The sequence below is a fragment of the Phalacrocorax aristotelis genome, chromosome 1, assembly GCF_949628215.1.
Source record: "Phalacrocorax aristotelis chromosome 1, bGulAri2.1, whole genome shotgun sequence".
NCBI lineage: Eukaryota > Metazoa > Chordata > Aves > Suliformes > Phalacrocoracidae > Phalacrocorax > Phalacrocorax aristotelis.
Window position 1 is genome coordinate 69,564,840 of NC_134276.1, and position 19,738 is coordinate 69,584,577.

Below are 19,738 nucleotides of genomic sequence, written 5' to 3' on the forward strand. Positions count from 1 at the left end.
TTCTGTTTTATTCATTACATCCTATAATACCACTAGTAGAGTTTTTCTGGCCTCTAAGTAAAATGATCACTTACTGCTGTGCTTAACCTTTTCCAGCCATAAGCAAAGCCTTTTTTTTTTTTTTTTAATTTCATCTGTCATTAAAAATCACTGCAAAAATGAAGAAAAAAATCATTTAACCTGACTTCCAAATCATTTCTTCAAAATACACTCAAAATTTTTCAAAGGTATATTATTTTATATGTATGGTACACTGTTGTGAAGAATTCATGTGCAAGTATAAAACAGAGTACATATTAAGGACTTGGAAGCAGAAGGAACATCTTGGACCACAGAAACTTAACCCCTGACCTTGCACATGGCCACATCACATAATCCCATTCATAAAGTGATTTAGCTTTGCTATGATAGCTAGGCCGAACAATCCAGTTTACATCCTTCTATTTCAGAGTGAGAGGACTTGGCATGAGAGGAGAGGATCTCAATGAAAACAGAATTCTTAAGCCACTAAAAATACACAACCTCTGACAAACTGGACCAAAAATAACATCTTATTCTCCTGGATGTGAGGCAAGAAAACCTGTTACAGATTTTTCCACATGATTCTCCCCACACCCCGACTCCCTCCCTCCCTCCCTTAATCATCCACCATGTCACCTCAAACTAAAGTTTAAGAAAATCCAAACAAGGATGTTAAAAAAAATATTTATATGCACATTACATTCCCAAACTGAAATCCATCAAATCTACTAAACTTCTTCCAAAATACAAAAGGACTTACCCAACGTGTCTTTCAGATTTTTAACCAGAGAACCTTTCTTCAAGCTGTTTTTTCGCTCCACATAGTTTGATGGCACATATCCCGTTTTGTTGGCCGCGTTTCTTACCCTCCACCATGTCTTGGAATCATCTAATAGCCAAAGACGCTCATTTTTCTTGATGTCAAGTTCTTGGTCCTGCTGTGCAGTGTAATCCCACTTTGCAATAACAATAACTTCTTCTGTCATCTTTCATGGAGTCCTTCTGCAACAAAATATTTAGACATGTTCATCAGTGAATTATATCACGCAACTCTTACTCAACTTTTTCTTTCAGTTCTTCTGAAATAAGCAAGAAAAGGGTAGGGGAAAAAATGAGAAAGCCATACAGAGAAAAACCCCACAGATTGGAACTCCTTTTTTAAAAAATAAGAAGTTGTATTGACCTTTCTTGCTTTTTCTGCCACTAAAATATGACAACACCTTGATAGTAAATTCTAGTCATTAATGTACTACATTCACTTCCTCTGAACATATATAAAATATTATTCAGATATATATTAACAAAGGCTAATTTATAAAACCCATTTAGTTTCTGCATACAGCATTATAAAACTATCCCACACCTGGTATTCAAAGTTCTGATCTGAGGAAAAAAAAAAAATAGCAGCATCCCAAAAATCTATTTTCCTTCTGCCCTAGTTCCTTATCCTCATACTAACATATTATTTATAACTTTGTTTAAAGTTATCTGTCTTTTTTTAGTTGGAAGTTAAAAATATTTCAAGAAGTAACGAAACGGAGCAGGGAAATCTGCCATCAAGAAGATGGTACTGTCTTTAGTAAGCCTTTATTCACAATGTTTTGTGCAGGCAGCCCGAGACTGCATTTTAGGAGAAGCCTTTGCTCCTCCTCTGCTCCCAGGAAGGTCCCAGCTCACCACAGTCCTGTGCCGGGCACAAGTCAGCCAGGTGGAGAAGGGTATCCACTGCGCCTCCCCCGATTGCATTTAATTTCTTCCCTAACTGAAACTTACGCAGAGTTCTGTTACGACTGAATAAGTTGTCTTTTTTGCTTACCTTTAATAAGAACAATCTTTTCCAAAGCTGTGTCAGCTGCACAAAAGGCAGCTGCATGCCTCCACGTTTTCCTACGCATCCCAGTAATTACTGGGAACAATGTGAGGGAGCATAAAAGTGTGTGAGGAAGAGAAGTCCTATGCCAGCACCAGTGACATTCACACATATTATATTGCCAAGCAAAACATGTTGATCTTATTCTCTAAATTCTGAGAAGTTACCTAAAATTTTCTTATCACTGCTGGGGGTTTCTGGGGGAGAGGAAAGTGGAGGAGGACAGGAGAGAGTAGGAGGTGAGAGTATATTTGCAAATTGATGTAGCAGATTTTTTTTTTTAGTAAAAGCTGTGGATTTCCTTTAAATTACAGATTAGTAGAAACAGGTCCCAGAGTACTTCAAACTATTGATGTCCAAGGTTCTTTTGAAAATGATTTGACTTTGTTGCCTAGTTCTCAGCAGTCTACAACCCTATGAACTCCAATACCTGATCGTTTACGTGACAGAAAGGTAATTTTAAAAACCCAAAACCTCATTCAGAAATTCTGTTCAGCATGTAAGTTACATCACCTATATTCAGAAGCAGTTCCTTCTGCAGTCTGTAAACACACACACACACACACTTTCTCCCCTGAGCTACAGTACAAGCTGTGAAAACTACATGCCAGACAGCCCAGCAGCCTGCTCTTAGAAAGAAGTAGTGTTCACCTTACCTAAAAAGTTAACCCATAATCATAAGACACCGTAGTGGACTCTATCATTTAATAGCCTTCTCTTATAATAATTTTTGTTTCCAGGAGAGCATCATATAGGCTTGAGCTACGGTTGCTGAACTGTTTGACAGCAAAGCTCCTGAAAGCACCAGCAACGTCACCCCTCGCGGCCAAGGCAGGACAACGTTTTTGAAAGTCAGAAGCTGAAATCAACAGGCTTAAGTTCTCGTTTTCCAATTAGAAAACACAAAGGAACAAATGACAATTAAAACATTATTCAAATGTGAGTTTGCACAGCTGAGAGCCCCAAGATGAATTAAAAAAAGAAGTTACGATGTTTTGAACCATTGAGAAGAAACACAACCCTTCCAGTTCAAACACACTGTGATTTATGCAGGTGGAATTGATGGTTTTACAAGACATAAGTCACTATACCCTTCAACAGTTTTTTTCCCCTAAAATAATAATCCTGTCTGACAGTGACATAGGAGAGCCTGAGCTTTGGACCGCAGACTCCAATAAACTGCCCTGGTTTCTGACTCACATAAAACGGACAGATAGCCTACAGGTCGATAAGCTGATGTAGCCACAGGGGGACAGCAATCAAACATGTTCTGGAGGCCAGCGTTGCCAATATCATCTCCCTCTCCAATTTAGATCAGTTTATTTTGTCTCAGCAATTGTAAAATGGTCAATTCTTACTATTCCTGGGGACATGGAGAACATGAAGAAATAGGCCACCGTCCGTGCAGTTGGATGATGTTGCCACTACACAGGCTCCACTCCTAAAAAAGGTTATTTCCACAGCACAAGCAAGTTAAAATTATCTATCAATATTATAGCTTATTAATAATAAAAACCCACATTGACTAGTGGCTGTCGGAAAACTATTAAACTCTTCCTATGCCCCTGAAGGGGGGCGGATTTAATTGGCCCCTGTTGTAAGAGTTGCCAAGTGTTTGCCCGAGGTGCTGGGCAAGGACGGAAGCCCAGGAAGAGACCACACATCAGGGCTGACCGTATCAACTATACAGTTGCCTGACATTCACACAGGAAGGGGAGCCCCAAGCTACCAGACTTCTACAATTCCAGTTATTGTCGACATGTAAAACCGCTGCCTTAGAAACAATGTCATTTCACAAGCAGACCCCTTGCCATGATGCAATTTTGGCACAAGTGCAGAGAAGCCAATGTTCTCAAGTAGCATGCTCACGCACAACCCGAGTCAGTAAAGTACTCCAGGTTTTGCTGAATGTTTAACAGCACAAGCGTTCTTACCCAAGTGGGGACAGGATTTATAATGAGTCAAAATACATCATATAATTGTAGCTAAGCACTTGTCCATTTAAAGTCGTATGCATGTGTGTGGAGTGTGGTCGTGCTGATCTTTTAGTTTGGGGTTTTTTGTTTGTTTTGTTTTTTTTGGGGGGGGGGAGAGTTTTTTGTTCTGTTTTTTTGGGGAGTCTTGTTTGGTTGTTTTGTTTGTTGTTTTGTTCAGGTTTTTTTCCAAATACGGGGAACTAGTATTAAAGTTCTTTAAATTACCTTCTTCTGGTTACATCATTAAACTGGCTCCGTCAAGAACAATAAGGTTTTTCCTGTGACATTTGCAGAGCTAAGATTTCCTCATATGTGAATAAGGACACATTTGTTCCCCAGAAGGGGGGCTGTTGTATAGTATAGTTCAGTAGTATAGTATAGTAGTATAGTTTTAAAATGCTTCTGCAACACAGCTGTGTGCCAAAGAAAAGATTATAAGCAAACGACATAGCTAGATTTGGGGAAAAACATAAGAAAAACCCAATAATACAACCTTCCAAAGCATCCGGGTGCCCCATAAAAACTTGACATGCACTCAAAATGTGAAGTCTCTGCTTACAGTGCTTACAGACCGCACAAAACACACCAGAGTCCCCATACATTCTAATGCTGACACAAGACTCCTTCACATCAAGGAAATGAAAATCCATTACTGCTAAGAGTGTACAACCTTCTGGAACATCCCTCCTCGAAGAGCTCAAAAGTCTTAGCACTGAAATAGAGTCTTCTCATACCCGACAGGATAACACCACCCACTTTAAAAAGCAGCAGTGAAAAGCTTTGAAATACCTATGCAAGGAACTGTAAATATATGAAATTCAACACAGCCATTTCTCAGCACAAGATTGTTTCGCTTTAAAAAGTGTATGTATGGCCTTGGTTTTTAGCTTACTCTATCAAGCAGTCACTTGCTTTACTTTTATGGCAATCCATATTGCAATTTCCAACTGCAGTTTTTAAAACAAACAAAAGAAAAAAAAAACCAAAAAACCTTCTCCAACCCCAAAAACAAAGACACCACACTAAACAAGCAAGCAAGCAAGCTCCACAATCCAGACCTTCAAAAAGTAATTCTTATATTAACTACGTGACCAATGCACACTTCTGACCCCTTTTAAGCCAGCATTTCCTTCATTGCTAGCAGTGGTAATAAGCTAATTTATTTTACCAATATTGTATTTTTGCCAATATTGTTTTGCTGAAATGTTACAACTAGTTAGTTTAGATTGAGCTCAGGTATTTTCAGCCACTTTGTTTCTTCCCTCCAATTTAGGTTTTGTTAGGAGAGAAGCCTGCCTTCAGTAGCAGCTGCCCTTCTGAGGAAGCACACGTGAAAATGTTGTAACACAAAAAACATGCTTGAGAGAGAGGGAAAAACTGAAAAATCTGCCAGGCTAGGAAGGTAGTAAACAAAAACCCAGCCAAGGTAAAGTCAGTCGTAAGAAGACTGCACCAAAAGCCTGCTCAGACAGGTGAGGAACATTAGCTAACCCTAAGGCAGAGCAAAAGCAGACATCAGTGGAATATCTAGTACTGTAGCTCCTCTATAGACTTTATCAGAAGAAAGTCCAAAAAGGAAACATTTAAGTCTAATAAACTATCCAATGATTCAAGAATTTATCAATGGCAGGAAAAAACCCAAAGACAACCAGCCACTTACCAGCCATTTTGAACCAATGCTTAAAACTGAACCATGCAAACAATATTTGAGATTATGAAAACTTAAATGTAAAATAAGAGAATTTCCTCCCACAAACTTGTAAATCTGCCAGTGATTTTTCACGTGAAAAAATTTGCTCAGTTTATGTTATTTTGAATATCAAACTATATATGAATGTTACACAGACCTCATTTTACTGGGCCCAGATTATTCCCCCTCTCCCTCTCCCCATATGCATTTCTCACACAATGATAAATGAGAAAGGATCCGTTCCAGGATGCCACCCGAACCGGAATCTTCTCCTGTAGACTGACATAAGTTAGCACTCCCACTGGTTTAATGCCCTGACCCGATGGGCAGAAAAGCAGCATCTCTTCTTGCCTTCAGGAGGACGTTTCAGGGTTGTGTCAGGGATACAGTTACTTAGGATAGTTCAAACAGGGGATATGGTCGAGCTTTAAAGATGCGGTGAGAAAAGAAGCAGTTGCTCTCCCTGTTCATAATTTATTTTGCAAAAAGGAAACATGGTTTAAAAATGACTGACTGTAATGCTTGTAATTTAATCCTTCACCAAGGGAACAAGCAAGAATTCTATTAATAGGAAGTGCCAATTGATATAACAGACTGTTCTGGAATTGGATGTCCTCCTAAGACACACTGAAAGAAAGGTACTAAATTGATACGGAGGCTTTTACATGACACTGATGTGCATAAAACACAATTGCTAAACGGTGTTACGTAAGACATAATTACCATACAATATTTAGTTCATTGTCTTGGGAGAATGAAAAGATAACTAATGACATATCACGGTTTCCTCTGAGATTTGAAGGCTGAACAACCTCTCCTTCTGCCCTCAAACTCTGAAAATCAAAATGGGTTTTGAACCCCATAGCATCTGGTTTCTGGTATCTGGTGTCCACCTGGTTAATCTTTCATAAGATATAGCAAACAGGCAATATTTGGTTCTCTAAGGTAACTCAGTTGTGGAAAATTTAAAAAAAAGTCTCTTTCTATCAAGGCCTCTTTCATAGTAAGCAGATGTGCTTACTGTATTCTGTAGTTAATAACTTGTATTAGATCACTTAATCTGAACTACACTCTAAATCTGAAGCTTTGTTATTTATGAAGATGCAATCTACGTGTACTGTTTCAGGAGGTTTGAAGCTTTGTTTTCACTTACACAGTTGCCTTCTTTGTTGCATGCGTGGGTGTGGTTAGTTTTTTGGTTTTTTTTTTTTTTTTTTTTAAATCAGCCTGGATGAATAGTTTTGACATATAGAAAGGTTTTTTAAAAGTGCATCTCTACCTTTGAGATTGTTTCACTTGATTCTTGGGGATCAGTAAAGCACCAAACTCAAAGACAGAATTCATAAGGCATTAAAAAGAACAGAAATGTGAACTCAAATTAAAACCTGTGAAAAAGAATATACTTTTTGGACACATTTTTAGCTATTTCCAGTAGAACACAGCATTTTTGACATTTAGAGTATGTATGTTTGAAAAAACAGGAAAATACCATCATCTTCATGCAAAGGCCAAAGTTAACCTAAACCAAGCAAAATATTGTATTTCTAATGACAGCTGCATGAAAATCTCAAAACACAGAGTTAAAAAGAGTAAACAAGCTGACCCAAATTATGGCAAATCGTTGCCCTGTGTTAAAACTAGTAAAACCCCTTCCATGCTTTGTTACATGGGCTTTTTGTGGTCCCCAGACAAATGGAGATGGATCACATAAAGGCCACCTTGGCTAACTGCTTCTGCAGTTTAACACTTTAATGCTGCATATAATACGTATCAATCTACCCCAAGGGACACATTTCTTTGGAAAGAGGTCACTGCACCAAAATTATTGTAAGATATCCTCCCCCGCCCCCCTTTAAAGAAAATTAACTAAATAGTCACCAAACATTCATCATCTGTCTTACAGTTCTGAAGTGTCAAACCGATACCTGTGCAGAAAAAAACCCCACGTACCTGGCTGCCTAAAATTGCTGTCTGTTTTATCACAAACTTGACAATTAATTTGGGGTGTTTCGCTATTAGGTCTCATTAGGATGCATTGGCTGCTGAACTAGAAGTGAGAGCTGAGTAAGTGCAAGTGATTTTTACCTAATTCACTTTGATGTGCAAACTGAAGACACAGTCACAATCAATAGAAGCTGCTGTCGGTACTTTAGGAGGGTCAGTTTTCCAAAGTTGAAAACAAGGATGAGTGGAAGCTGTACAGATGTGAACAAAGATGGAAATAAATGGATCCACTGCAAAGGAGGAATGTTTTATCACATTTCCCAACATACTCTCACAATTTAGCATTTATGAAAGAAGTACTACATGGTTAAAAGAATATCCTGTTTAAAAAGTGAGGTAAAAAGCTCTAGAGGTTTTCTCTGTCCCCTCTCCCTAGTAATTTATTTGAAAAGGAAAACTGACAAGCAACAAGCTCGAGTCAGGAAATGCAAACTGAAGGTATCAAAAGAAGTGCAGTTCAGCTCATTAAGAACTATAAAAAGTTAATAAACTGCATCTAGAATAAATTAAATATTAGCAATAGAATAAGTACAGAATTAGACAGAACATTAAGTTTCCTGCATGTGATGTAAGAAAAAATGTTGAATACTATTTCTATGCTGGAGGATTATTTTACAGTGACAACCATCATCATCTCTGTCATTAACCCCAGGGTATAAAAATAATAAGAAAAATTAAACACTTTTAATCTTCAAATGCACTCCAAGACAGCAGAACCGTCCACAAAAGCTTTTACAGTTTTAGCATCAACTCTGAGGAAACTTTAGAGCAACAAAGTAGTTCTGGAGAGTTTACAGTTGTGCCGCTCATTTGAAAGCTTAAACTGGATGTCCTTGATAACACCACCACGTAGTCAGATGACGTCTAATCCTAAAGAAAAATAAAGGAAGGAGACAAAGGACCCCTCCAAAAACCCACATACCATACCAGTGGATTATGGATGTGCAATTAGTACTTATTAAAATAGCTTTAAGGAAGATAGGCACGAACAATTTTTTTCTGTACATTTTTCACTTCTTTTGAGCTCCTAATTTAGGTCTATCCACCTACCCAAGCCCACACCCATGCTGGACAGACTAACAACCAGCTGCCAAGCAGGTGCAGCTGCAGGGGCGACTTCAAAGGCAGGCTCAGCAGACACCACCAGCCTTTCTGGCAGGTCCCAAAACATGTATTCTTAGGTGCAAAAGTACTTGGTTTCCTTATGAGTCACTTAGGGAAAGAAAAAAAAAAAACACCCAATAAAAATGTGAGGGTGATACAGGCCGGTGGAACGGTTAATCACATCAGAGGCGCTGCAGCCTGTGCGCCACAGGTGGGACTGCCCTGCCACAGCCCACTTCTACAGGCGCTGCAAGCGTGGTGGTTTTAGATGATACTCCTTGCTAAAATACAAGCGGGTGGTATATCTTCAAAAAAAAAAAAAGTGAAGGATTGCTCTTAATAAACCAGCAATTTAGAACTGTCCTAGCTAAGTAACTTCATCTTGACGCTACCCAACAGCCTGCCCCCGCACACCTCAAACCCTCTTCCCCTCCATGTCGGCTGTCATTGTTTCGCAGCTGCGAGGTTTGGGGTTTTGTTTCTTCAACTGGATGCCTCTGACAGCTTCTAAGCAGTGTTTGCTTCTCTTGGCCCCACAACATATCTGATATCCCAATCTCTAATACAACAGCAGCTATACTCCGGCGCCTTGTATCCTGCATTACAGAACAACTGCAAACAGGAAACCTCAAGACTAGTTTAGTGGTAACGAATTTCTGCGTAGCTCCAATAGAGCACAAAAGTTTGTTTTCTGTATTATAAGTGGCTTAGAAGTCTTTTTTAAAAGACACACAAAGAAATAAAGGAGAATACAGATTAGAAACACCCAGAAATACACGCTTCCTGCTGAGGAGTCGGTACAACACTTTACCATTCGACAAAAAAGAAATTTCATTTTCTATATAACAATATATAAAAGGGCATCGGTAAAAAAATTTTCCACCCAACATTTTCATGAAGCCTATCACACGAGTCAGTCTGCCCAGACGAAATAAGCAGGGACTGCTTCAAATGATCTTTTAAAATATAAACTCGCCATTTAAGGAAAAGGAGTAGTTTTAATCACAAAGCATGCATCTCCTTGGCGAGACTCACGTATGTTTTGCATGCAGCCCCAGAGTCTTAGTGATGACCATCTCTGATGGCTGTAGGTGATGGCAAGGCCCTTTCCAGCTCTCCAAGCCCACTCCAGCAGGAAGCACCTGTGTAGCACAGGTGTAGCACCAGCGTCGACCAGGCAAGAGCAGCGGGGATGCCCTCAAAGGTAGAGACTGCAAGGCCAACGAACGCAGTGAGAGCAATTCCCCAGCTCACATCTTTCCGCCTTTCTTGTAAACCAAGGTCACCTCACAGCCATGGCTGCCCATTATTCAGGCTAATACAGCTTCGTAATATGAGGCATACAGTTCCAGAAAAAGTTGAAGTTGCAAGAAAAGGACGCAATGCTGTCACAACAGTAAGAGTCTGGAAAATGTTATTAGATAAGAATAAAATTGCTAACATTTATTTGAGAAGGTAGCAGATACTTTAGCCTTCTACATCTCTGGTGGTAGAAAGAGAAAGACATCAGGGCTGTTGCAAGGTAGGCTGCTGCAGCACTAAAACACACAAATCTGAGTTCTGGCATTCTATTAATTCATGCGATACCAACCTAATTTTATATGACGTTCATTCTGTTTCATGTTGTGACCTTCACACAAGCTAACCTTCCCAATTTCATGTTTTTTAAAATTTCATTAGTAATACTGCTGTGCCACAAAATTTCCTGGTCTGGGGCAGTTCAAAATACAAATGCTTAATCAGTGTGACAGTCTAAAACACATAATACTATCTTCCCTATTTATGTGATAAGCACTCTGATGTTTCAGGAAGCTAAGTTTGTAAAAATCTTTTGATGTCTTACTTAAAAAGAAAAGGATATTTCTATGCCATTTCTGGAAAGGCATGCCTATTATAAAGTTGGTAGTGTTCTTAGCTTCTGACAGATGATTTAAAATTCTATTTCAAAGGACAAAAAGCTGGTATTCTACAGGAACAAGCTGGTATTATATTAACATATGTTAAAGTTTAGCAGTACTAGTTAGGAGCCTTATAACTCACCCGTGCTTAAGAGAGATAATGATAACAGAAGTCACAGAGAAAACACTCTAATAGGTCTTTAGCTAAGCTGAAATTGAGCATGGTCACCAACATGCAGGGCAAAGCACTTATAATAAAAACCTGGAAACCTGGATCAAGTCTTTCCATAAATATGGGATGACTATTAAGAAATCTCTTAAGGACAACCTTAAGGGATTTTTAAAAACCAAGCAAACATATCTCAAGGGGGGGGGGGGCGCCAGGGCAGGTGGGTTAAGAAATTTGCATTTTTATTTGGTTCACAAAGCAGGACAAAGACTAACAAACAGTACTGGAAACCTTCTAGATACCAGACAGAAAACTGAGGGAGGATTTTTGTAGTTGGATGATTCTATTAGTGCTTTGCCCAACCCAGATGGTATTTTTGGGAAAAATGTATCTCCCCATATCTGTGAGACTATACAAAATTCCATCTTTTCATGCCCTTTTATTATACACTTATCAGAAAACACAAGGAGTGTGAATTATTAATTTATCATCGCTGGTTTCAGTCTGCTGAAAGAAGAGAAAATAAAAGAAGTCTGCGTATAAAGCAACTCCAACCACAGACAGCTAGCTAACATCCCTTCCTACCAACCCCTTCCTCCAGCCTCTAGGCCCCACACGCTCATGCCATCTGCCCTCAACCTCCTTTTCCTGCATCTGTTGCTGCAAGCTCCACCAGTAGGCAAGATTCAGTCAAGTGCCAGCAGCGGCTGTAGATTCTCATTCTGCCTCCATCAGCAGCCTTCGCAGATGCAGTTACTGCCGATGACCCAATCCATGGTGACTTTTTCCACTATTAGGGCAAAAAGCTGCATCTTGCTTTATTTTGAAGGCACTACCATCAAGAGCAGTGCTCTTCCACGTTCTAGACAGCAATGGTAAAGCCCAGGCAGGGAGGACATCTTCAGACCCTTCAGCTGCAGAGAGACAAACAGGGATGAGGCAGCTTTTTTGGCTTGTTTCCTGGCTGCAGAGAAAACACACAGAACCCCAAATGCTGCCCCACATTTAGACAAACAGAGTGAGAGGGTCAGAAAAGAGTATTGGCTCACCTTTTCCTGAATTCTTTTAAAAGCCGTTTCAGAAAAGCCACCCAGTGAATAACCAGCTCAACTTTGCTAAAGCAAACTTTTGGGAAAAGAGACCTCATCTCACGTCTAAAACAGCAGCAATGATTAACGGCCACATCTCCGCACGGTTTATAGGTGTTTCTACTAAGTCAGAGACACAGATAAGCTTAGTGTTTGTTGGTGTTGCTCTGGGCTGTTATCTCTCCATTCCTCCCAGCAGACAACATTTAAGCTTACCTATACATTTGGAAATACATGACAGCAACAAACAAACAAAAAAGACAGAAGAGAGGGGAAAGTCCAGGAACAATTCAACGTACATTAGGTGTCCAGACAAGACAAAGTTAGAAATCGTTTTACACCTACCAGCCTCTCCACAGTCCCTTACAAAAAAGAGGTAGGAGGGAGCCAAGCACGCAAGATCACAGAAAAAAAACCCAGACACCCTACTGAGAGGACATTTAGGTAATATTAGCTATATGATAGACTGGTGAAACATGCTCCACAGAAGAACAAATTAAGTCTACCACTGTGCATGCACTTTCATCCTCACAATAAACTTTCCTTCTTGCCGTGAAATTAAAACAGCCAGCCAACTCAGGATATGGTGAACACCACGAAATTTTATGAAGGAGACATCCTTGAATTTCTTTCAAGATTCAAACAGGAAAAAAAAAAAAAGCACATTTGAATTGTTCGCTTCCATTGCTGCTTCTTTTCCCCTAGCTCAAACATTCAATAGTCTGCAGGTATTATACTTCACTGGAACTGTTAGTACGTTTATGTATTGTATAAACAAAGAACAGTCCTCAGACATAAGAAGTTTAACCTTGATCTTGCACAGAAGGACAAAGCTCAGAATCAGTGTGGATTGCTATGTTTTACTGCTAATCCCTTGAAACACTGCTACCTACTTTTCAAGGTATTTCACTTTAGACTGTCTACAAAATTCTGAAAATAAAATTGAACTGCTGACCTTCTGTTCCCCAATAGAAAAATCATATATTCACTTTTTAACTAGAAAGAGGAAGAGATGTTTGTTCAGTTCAAAAACGCATTTATTCCCAAAGCTGTTTTAAGAAAGGAGAAAAAAAAAAAAATAGAGTACATTGTCCGTTTCTCGACAATGTTCACTTTATAGTCTTAAGCAATTTGTCAATTGCTTTACAAAAAACCCCATTCAATCTACCTCATGACAGTAGGAAATGTGAACAATATGTATATTAAAACAATTTTTAACTTTCTAGCCCACAGAGCACTAAGTATTTTAAGGGCCCTATTCAGATTCTGTCCCTGTGAGCTTTCTAGTTTACTGTCATTTCAAATACTGAATAAATTCTTTGACTTCTGGGGTTTTTTTACCAGGTCATCTGGACCAGGATTTTCATCCAACATAAAAAGGTACATATGGGCAGCATAAAAGAAAACCACCCAAAAAACCAAAAAAACACCATTAAGATACTTCTCAATTTAAATCTCAAGGCAAAGTTCCACAAATTTTTACCTAAACTTGGGGTTACTGAATACCTATTTCTAGTATATAGGAGACTGCCTCAGCCAAAAAGCTACTTTATAGAAGCAGGGTCTTTGAATAGTACAGGTAAAAATAATCACCAGATGCAAGATATCGTTCTTCATTCTGTGCTTATGTACATATCCAAAGAGGCAGCTTGAAAGATACAGTATTAGATTTTCATTAAGAAACAGTTAATACCATTACATTTATTCCTGTATGAATTTGTACATCTTCCTGAAGACTGGATCACGACAAGTACTCAGAAAGCTATCCTTTTAACTTTCTTATGGGGCACGTACGAAGAGAAAGCACAGTTTAAATGAAGAGACACTCTTGGATCTTGTAGGAGGTTTGAGTGAATGCTGCAGCTTCCCAAGTCTCCTGTCGGTCAGACTGACTGCTGTGCTAATGCTACACAACCAGGAAAGTATCAGCCCAGGCAAGAAAGAGCCATCCCAGTCTCCTCCCTAAAGTTCTCTGTTCTCTTTCTATCTAACAGCTCTTCAGAGTCAAGACTGAAATCCTCTCTTACTGCTCCCAAAACACATGTGCAGAGGAAACTCTATCCCTCATACTTTTCCAAATAAAACAGGTTTGAAAACAACCTGTCCTATAGCTCTTAAAAATATTTAAATTTTAAGTCAGGACTGCATTTTTGGTCTGGAATATTGGCAATATTATTTTCTTTCAATCAAATTATTTCTTACATACCCTCCTCCAGTTCAAACGAGGTTCTCTTCTAAAAAGTAGTACTGTGAGTGCTCTGCCACACGATTACAGCAGCAAGCCATTGTTAATTCCTCAGCCAAAGGGGAGGGACACAAAACCAAGAGAGAAACAGCATTCACCGAAGGGGGAAAAGGATGAAAGGGGGTTACAGAAATGCTTCTGCCAGGTACGCTCCAGAGAACAGAGGCTGCTGTCAGGACGTTAGGAAGATGCTCCTTATTCTGAACTCCTACCTTGCAGTTCAGGTGTCAGCTGCTTTAAGATGCCTTACGCAGACAACCTAAGAAGTTGTTCCACTACTATTACCCCAACATAATTTTCCACTGCACCAGAACTGCTGCTTAAAAAGATAAGCTTCTGAAAGTAAGCTTTTACTGGATAAAGACTAGGAATATCCGACTTTTTTCCATAGAAACAGTTACCCAAAACCAAGAATAGCAGTTATAAGAGTCTATACGTCTATGAGCAAAATACATTCAATAGAGACCAGTTGTCCTCTTTTATTCCCACTCTCAGCTCCAGTGCTTGAACAAAACTGAATCTTTCCAAACTCCTAAATCTTCTCCTACTCTTTTTATCTTCTGCCAGACATTTCTCCACAGCTAACTTCTCTGAATAAAATCTCCCTGCAATAAACAAATCGGTTTGAAATTAAACATTTGGCTTTGGCTGCTATACTACATTCCCTTTGTTCCAGAAATGTTATGTACTCTTACACTGATGAGACGTTCTATCCTCACACGCTCACGGACACATTTTCTTCCTCAGTCTCACAAGATAAGAATAAAATGCATCAACAGATATGAAAGGGACATAATAGTAGCCAAATAATTTCCAAGCATGGAGAGATACTATGGGGATTAATACCTGTACTGGAATCAAGATTTAATAAAGGAAAAATAGGTTCAAAACTACAGGTCTGAAATTTGGAAGTTTAGCCACAGAGTTCCCATTACTTCTAGATTAATACAAATTTTAAAATTTATATTGCTACAGAGTTTCAATAAAAATGACTATGCCATCATAGTTTCATATGCTAGTTGAGAGCCACACAAAATACTTAGCTTCTTGTAGTACCTTAGTACTACTTGTAGTCAAAATTCAAGGGTGACATGCCACAACTCTGTTATAATATTACAACAGAAGTAGACAGTATCTTCATCATCTAAATCAGGCCTTACTAAGAGAAGCCAATAGTGTTACCAAATCTGCATCAGGCCTCAATGATAATTCATACACAAATACTGGGAGCCCTTCACCATCAAAAGTAGGAGCAAGTATACAAAAATTCACAAATTACCTCAAGGTGGGGAAGAGAATAGGGAGAGGGGGGAAAACACATGCATCCCCTCTCTCCCTGGACCTCAGGGAGAACTTCCAGAAGAGAGATCCCTTTTCCTTTCCTGCATCACAGAATCTCTGAATCCCTCAAGAGACTAATACCAAGCATTTTTATTTTATTTATTCTTGTTCTTAAGCTCCCTGTTGAAAATTAAGTTCTAAGGAACAGGTCTTGGACTGAAGTGTTACTTGACACCTTGCTGCTGCTCCTCTAGTGTGGTGTACATTGAGGTTCAAAACCTCAAACCTGAAACCAAGCTTTAGTTCCAAAAAGGTAAGAATCACTGTGTCATTGCCTCAGATGCTGCCCTAAGTTTTTGTTACTCTTATTTTTAAGGATTCTACAGAATTAGTCAGGGTACTGATTCAGGATACAGAGATGCCCAGCCACCATTTACAGGCCAAAATCCTTAGTCCGACCAGTGGCCTGCTTTGTGATGTCATTTTCCTCTGCTCCTCCTGAACCACAGCCAGCGAGCAACCTACTGATCCCTCTGCCACCACCTTTTTTCCCCCCCCAAAGAATACACAGCAGCAGCCACTCCTCACACAGCTGGCATAAGCCCAGCACACATGGGACACCTCCGTTTTGGCCACATGATGTTGTGTTACCAGTTAAAAGATTACAGCTCACAGGTCAAGACTTCCTGAAGTTTCAGTAACTTACTGCAGTCAGAAAGTATGTTATAGCAGCCATGCATCCAAAGAGTGCCTGAAGTGCAAGGCAACGGTTGAGAATGCGAGATTCCATTATCCCTCTGATGGTAAATTCAATTTCTAAAGAGCACAACTGTCAAAACATTGCTTACAAGCTAGTTCCAAAACCAGTTTTATAAACATACGTACACACACCAGGTTTGCAGTTCTAGTCAAAACATTTACGTAAACCCAAGGATGTCACACCCTTTTCTTTTGAGATAAATGCTTTAGCTTACCAAACACCCTGATCATCTTCATCATAAACCAGCAATCTCTCTAGCAATAACAGAACAGACCTTTCCAGATCCTATACAAATCCAGAGCGGGTAGAAAATGCCATTCTTTAGTCCTGAGGGAGAACTAAGAAAGGAAAAGTAATTCTCAGACTGTTTAATCTTGAAAGACAAATTCAGAGATCAAATATAAAGAGAGGTCTAACCCTCATTCAACAGCATTTTTGGGGCTGGTATGTGATAACTTGAGAACTAATGGTATGAGACAACCCTGCTTATCAGCAAATGTGCTAAGCACTGAAGGACGAAAAACTACTGATTTTGGGGCAGGATAAAGAATTAAAAATCAGCCTCTTGTGAAAATCTGGATTCTCCAAAATACCTGCTGCTTCAGGCAAAGGATCTCTCTGACATCACCTGCGATAGCTTGCTTGCATCAGAGGCAGATACTTAACTTGCATATAGGAACACTCTGTTAAGATGTCAGTATTTCACATTAAAAAAAAATATCAGGCTACAGGTAAATTTTATAGAATAGCAGGAAGAGGTAGAACAAGTGGTCACAGGGAAAAGAGCAGCTAAGAAGAAATGCAAGGACTTAGACTAATGAGGAAAAAAATCTGTGAGTCGCAATGACAGCATCAGGGATTTGCTGGAAGGATTTCACGTACAGCTGCTGAATCAAAACACAGGATTAGGTTCATTTAAAAGGGGCGGGGGGGGGAAGAGGGTGATAGAGAAGGTAGAAAATAAGCTGCACAGAGGTTCTATTATGGGGAACAACTAAGCGCAGCTGACACAGACAACAGCCTCCAAAATAAGGAGGTATAAGATGAGAGCTGCAGGGGATCCCTGAAACAAAAGGGTGTGAAGAGAGAGCACCAAAAAAAAGCAGGGGTTAAAACCAGGAGAGCTCAAACAAGCCTGAAGTCTTAAAATGAGACTCTCAAAATCAGGGAAAGAAAAACAGACTGTAAAAGGTTTGTACCTGTATGCATGGTATTCTATGCTTCATGTTCAAAAAATAAACACGACAACCTCATTTTCTCAGTCCTCTCTGCTTAGTACAATGCAAGCTTTGTTGCTACAGTGCAAACACTAATACTAATCCAAGATTAATTAACAAAGTCATTAGAAACAGAATTCCACAGCAAATATACCGCACTAACCTTTAAATATTTTCTGTTCTGTGAAATCCACCAATTTCAGCAGTTATCAAGAACGCCTCTGGGTAACACACACAAAATCATTTGCCAGATATGAAATGAGACAAGCTGCATATAGTCTCTTCCCATTCATTAAAAGGCAGTATTTTAGCAAGCCAAACTGTTGTTTAGTATCATATTTGCTGTAAAATATACCATTTGAATATGATGTTATATGGAATAAGTTAAGAGCACTACTGAAAATACACACGGTTACAGTTTTAGCTATATTTCTACTACACACCAATTCTAACATGAGCAATGCATCATTTAAAGTTCCCTCAAAGCCTCCACACCAGACAAACCACCTTCCAGCCATTATGAAATGGAGGAACAGGCCTTCAACTGATTTTATAAGTGACATACGCCAATGCGCCAGCTGCATCCTACAAAGCACCAGCTCAAGCAGTCAGCCCTAGAGAGCTACAAAACAGGCACGGCACTCCTCAGAAACCTGAAGGAAGGGTATCTCCAGGAGGCATTTGCAAGCAGGGTATGACAACAGCTCCTTTACAGGGCAGTTAGGTCTTGGAGTAACTTGGTGACCTCAGCTGCTAATCTGCTTCCTCCTTAAGGAGGGTTTGCGATCACTGCCCTGCCCTGTGCCGATACAGCCCTATTGCACAGTCCCCACATCCCGAAAGCCTCGAGCTGACTTTCCCTGACTTATGCCTCTGCGTATAGCACCCAGCTAAGCCACAAACGCTTTCAGCATCCCAGGGAGATACACCCTCCCTGTGATGTAGCTCAACTGCATAAGCTATCTTGAAGAGTTTCTCAAGATCCTATCTCAAAGCCTCATCACTCATCCCTCAAAAGTGCAGGACATATTGAAATCTTCTAACTGAACCTGGTGTAACACAGGATTATGTTTACTTAGAAACCACAGAAACAGGGGCTCAGTAACCAGTCCTGCCAGTGGCATTTCTCTGAACACTGGTCAAGTCACTAAGATTGGCCACTGAGTGTTTTGTGCTCAGTTCACAGATATACTCGGGCACAAGCTTAAGATTAACTTACTCATATGTATATATTTTATATATATATGGCTTAACTCATATCAGTATGAGCAACATGCCAGATCCTTTTCAGCAGGCAAAGCGCTTTTTGGCTCAGAAAAAGTGACATGCTGGATGAGAAGACAGCCAAAGTCCATACTGGCTATCAAACCACACAAGTACTTCCACCAGGAAAAACGTGGTCATTGTTTTATTTTTACTGAGCTGAATTTTCATGTGTCGATGAAAGCTGTACAGTGTTCTCTGATGAGGAATCCACACGGACCGCAGTTAAAGTATACTGCAAAGGCCATTTCCAGGCTGTAACAGGTACCATTGATATCTACAAACTTGAGTTGCACTTGAAGCTACCAAAGCTGGAAAAAAATTGTAGACAAGCGATTCTTAGTAATCTATTTTGATATTATTAGTAATTAAAACCATGCCTGTATTTTCATGCAGAGAAATACAATTACTACAAAGAGAAACAACAAAAATGTAATTAAAAAAAAATCTAAGAAAGGGATGTACTAAAGTTACATAATTCAGGGAAGATCAATTTATTTGGGGGGGTATACCTGTGGTTATGGGGGCGTAGGAGTGGGATGAAACTGTTCTTCCCTACTGTCCACAATTACAGCTTAGAAAGTATTATGACACTAGCATAACATAATAGGCAGTAATCTATAAATTCATTTATTATACTAAATGTCTGTAAATATATTTAAGTAATGCTAAAGTTGCATTCACTTTCAGCTTAAAATTAACACTTCAAGCATCTAGGATAATTGAAGTAATTACAGGAACTTTGGGGTTGTTTTTTTTCTTTGTTTTTTTTTGTTTTGTTTTGTTTAAGGGAAAGGAATCCAGACATCCACTCAGTACATACCTTTCATTCTCTTAATTACTGTCAGAATAAAAGTTTTCCATAAATAACTCCTACGAAATACTAAGAATAGGTACTGTTTTCCTTCAAAAATCAACAACTACAAACATGCTAATCCACTGAAAAATACCAAAAAAAATATTCTGATAAGGCATCACAGACAATTCCATCAAGTTGAAATGTCTGCGGTGCTTTTCCCTCTTTAAAGAAGGAGGAGAACCAGTCTTTCAGAAGCTGGGAACAGGTCTCGCCACATGTGTAGCACACTTGGGTCGTGGTTGTTCTGAGTACCTTTACAGACTAGGCTCTCCACCAAATGTTGTGGTACTGTA

General features: G+C 39.4%; 1 protein-coding gene across 1 annotated transcript in view; it reads right to left on the bottom strand.

Annotated features, from left to right (window-relative positions):
- Positions 1 to 19,738, bottom strand: part of NCK2 (NCK adaptor protein 2) — an 87,561-nt gene that overhangs the window by 31,574 nt on the left and 36,249 nt on the right. Inside the window, exon 3 of the mRNA XM_075092298.1 lies at positions 782 to 1,023. Within this exon, the coding sequence (XP_074948399.1) occupies positions 782 to 1,007 (226 nt within the window). The 5' untranslated portion in view covers positions 1,008 to 1,023. The remainder of the gene's footprint in view (positions 1 to 781; positions 1,024 to 19,738) is intronic.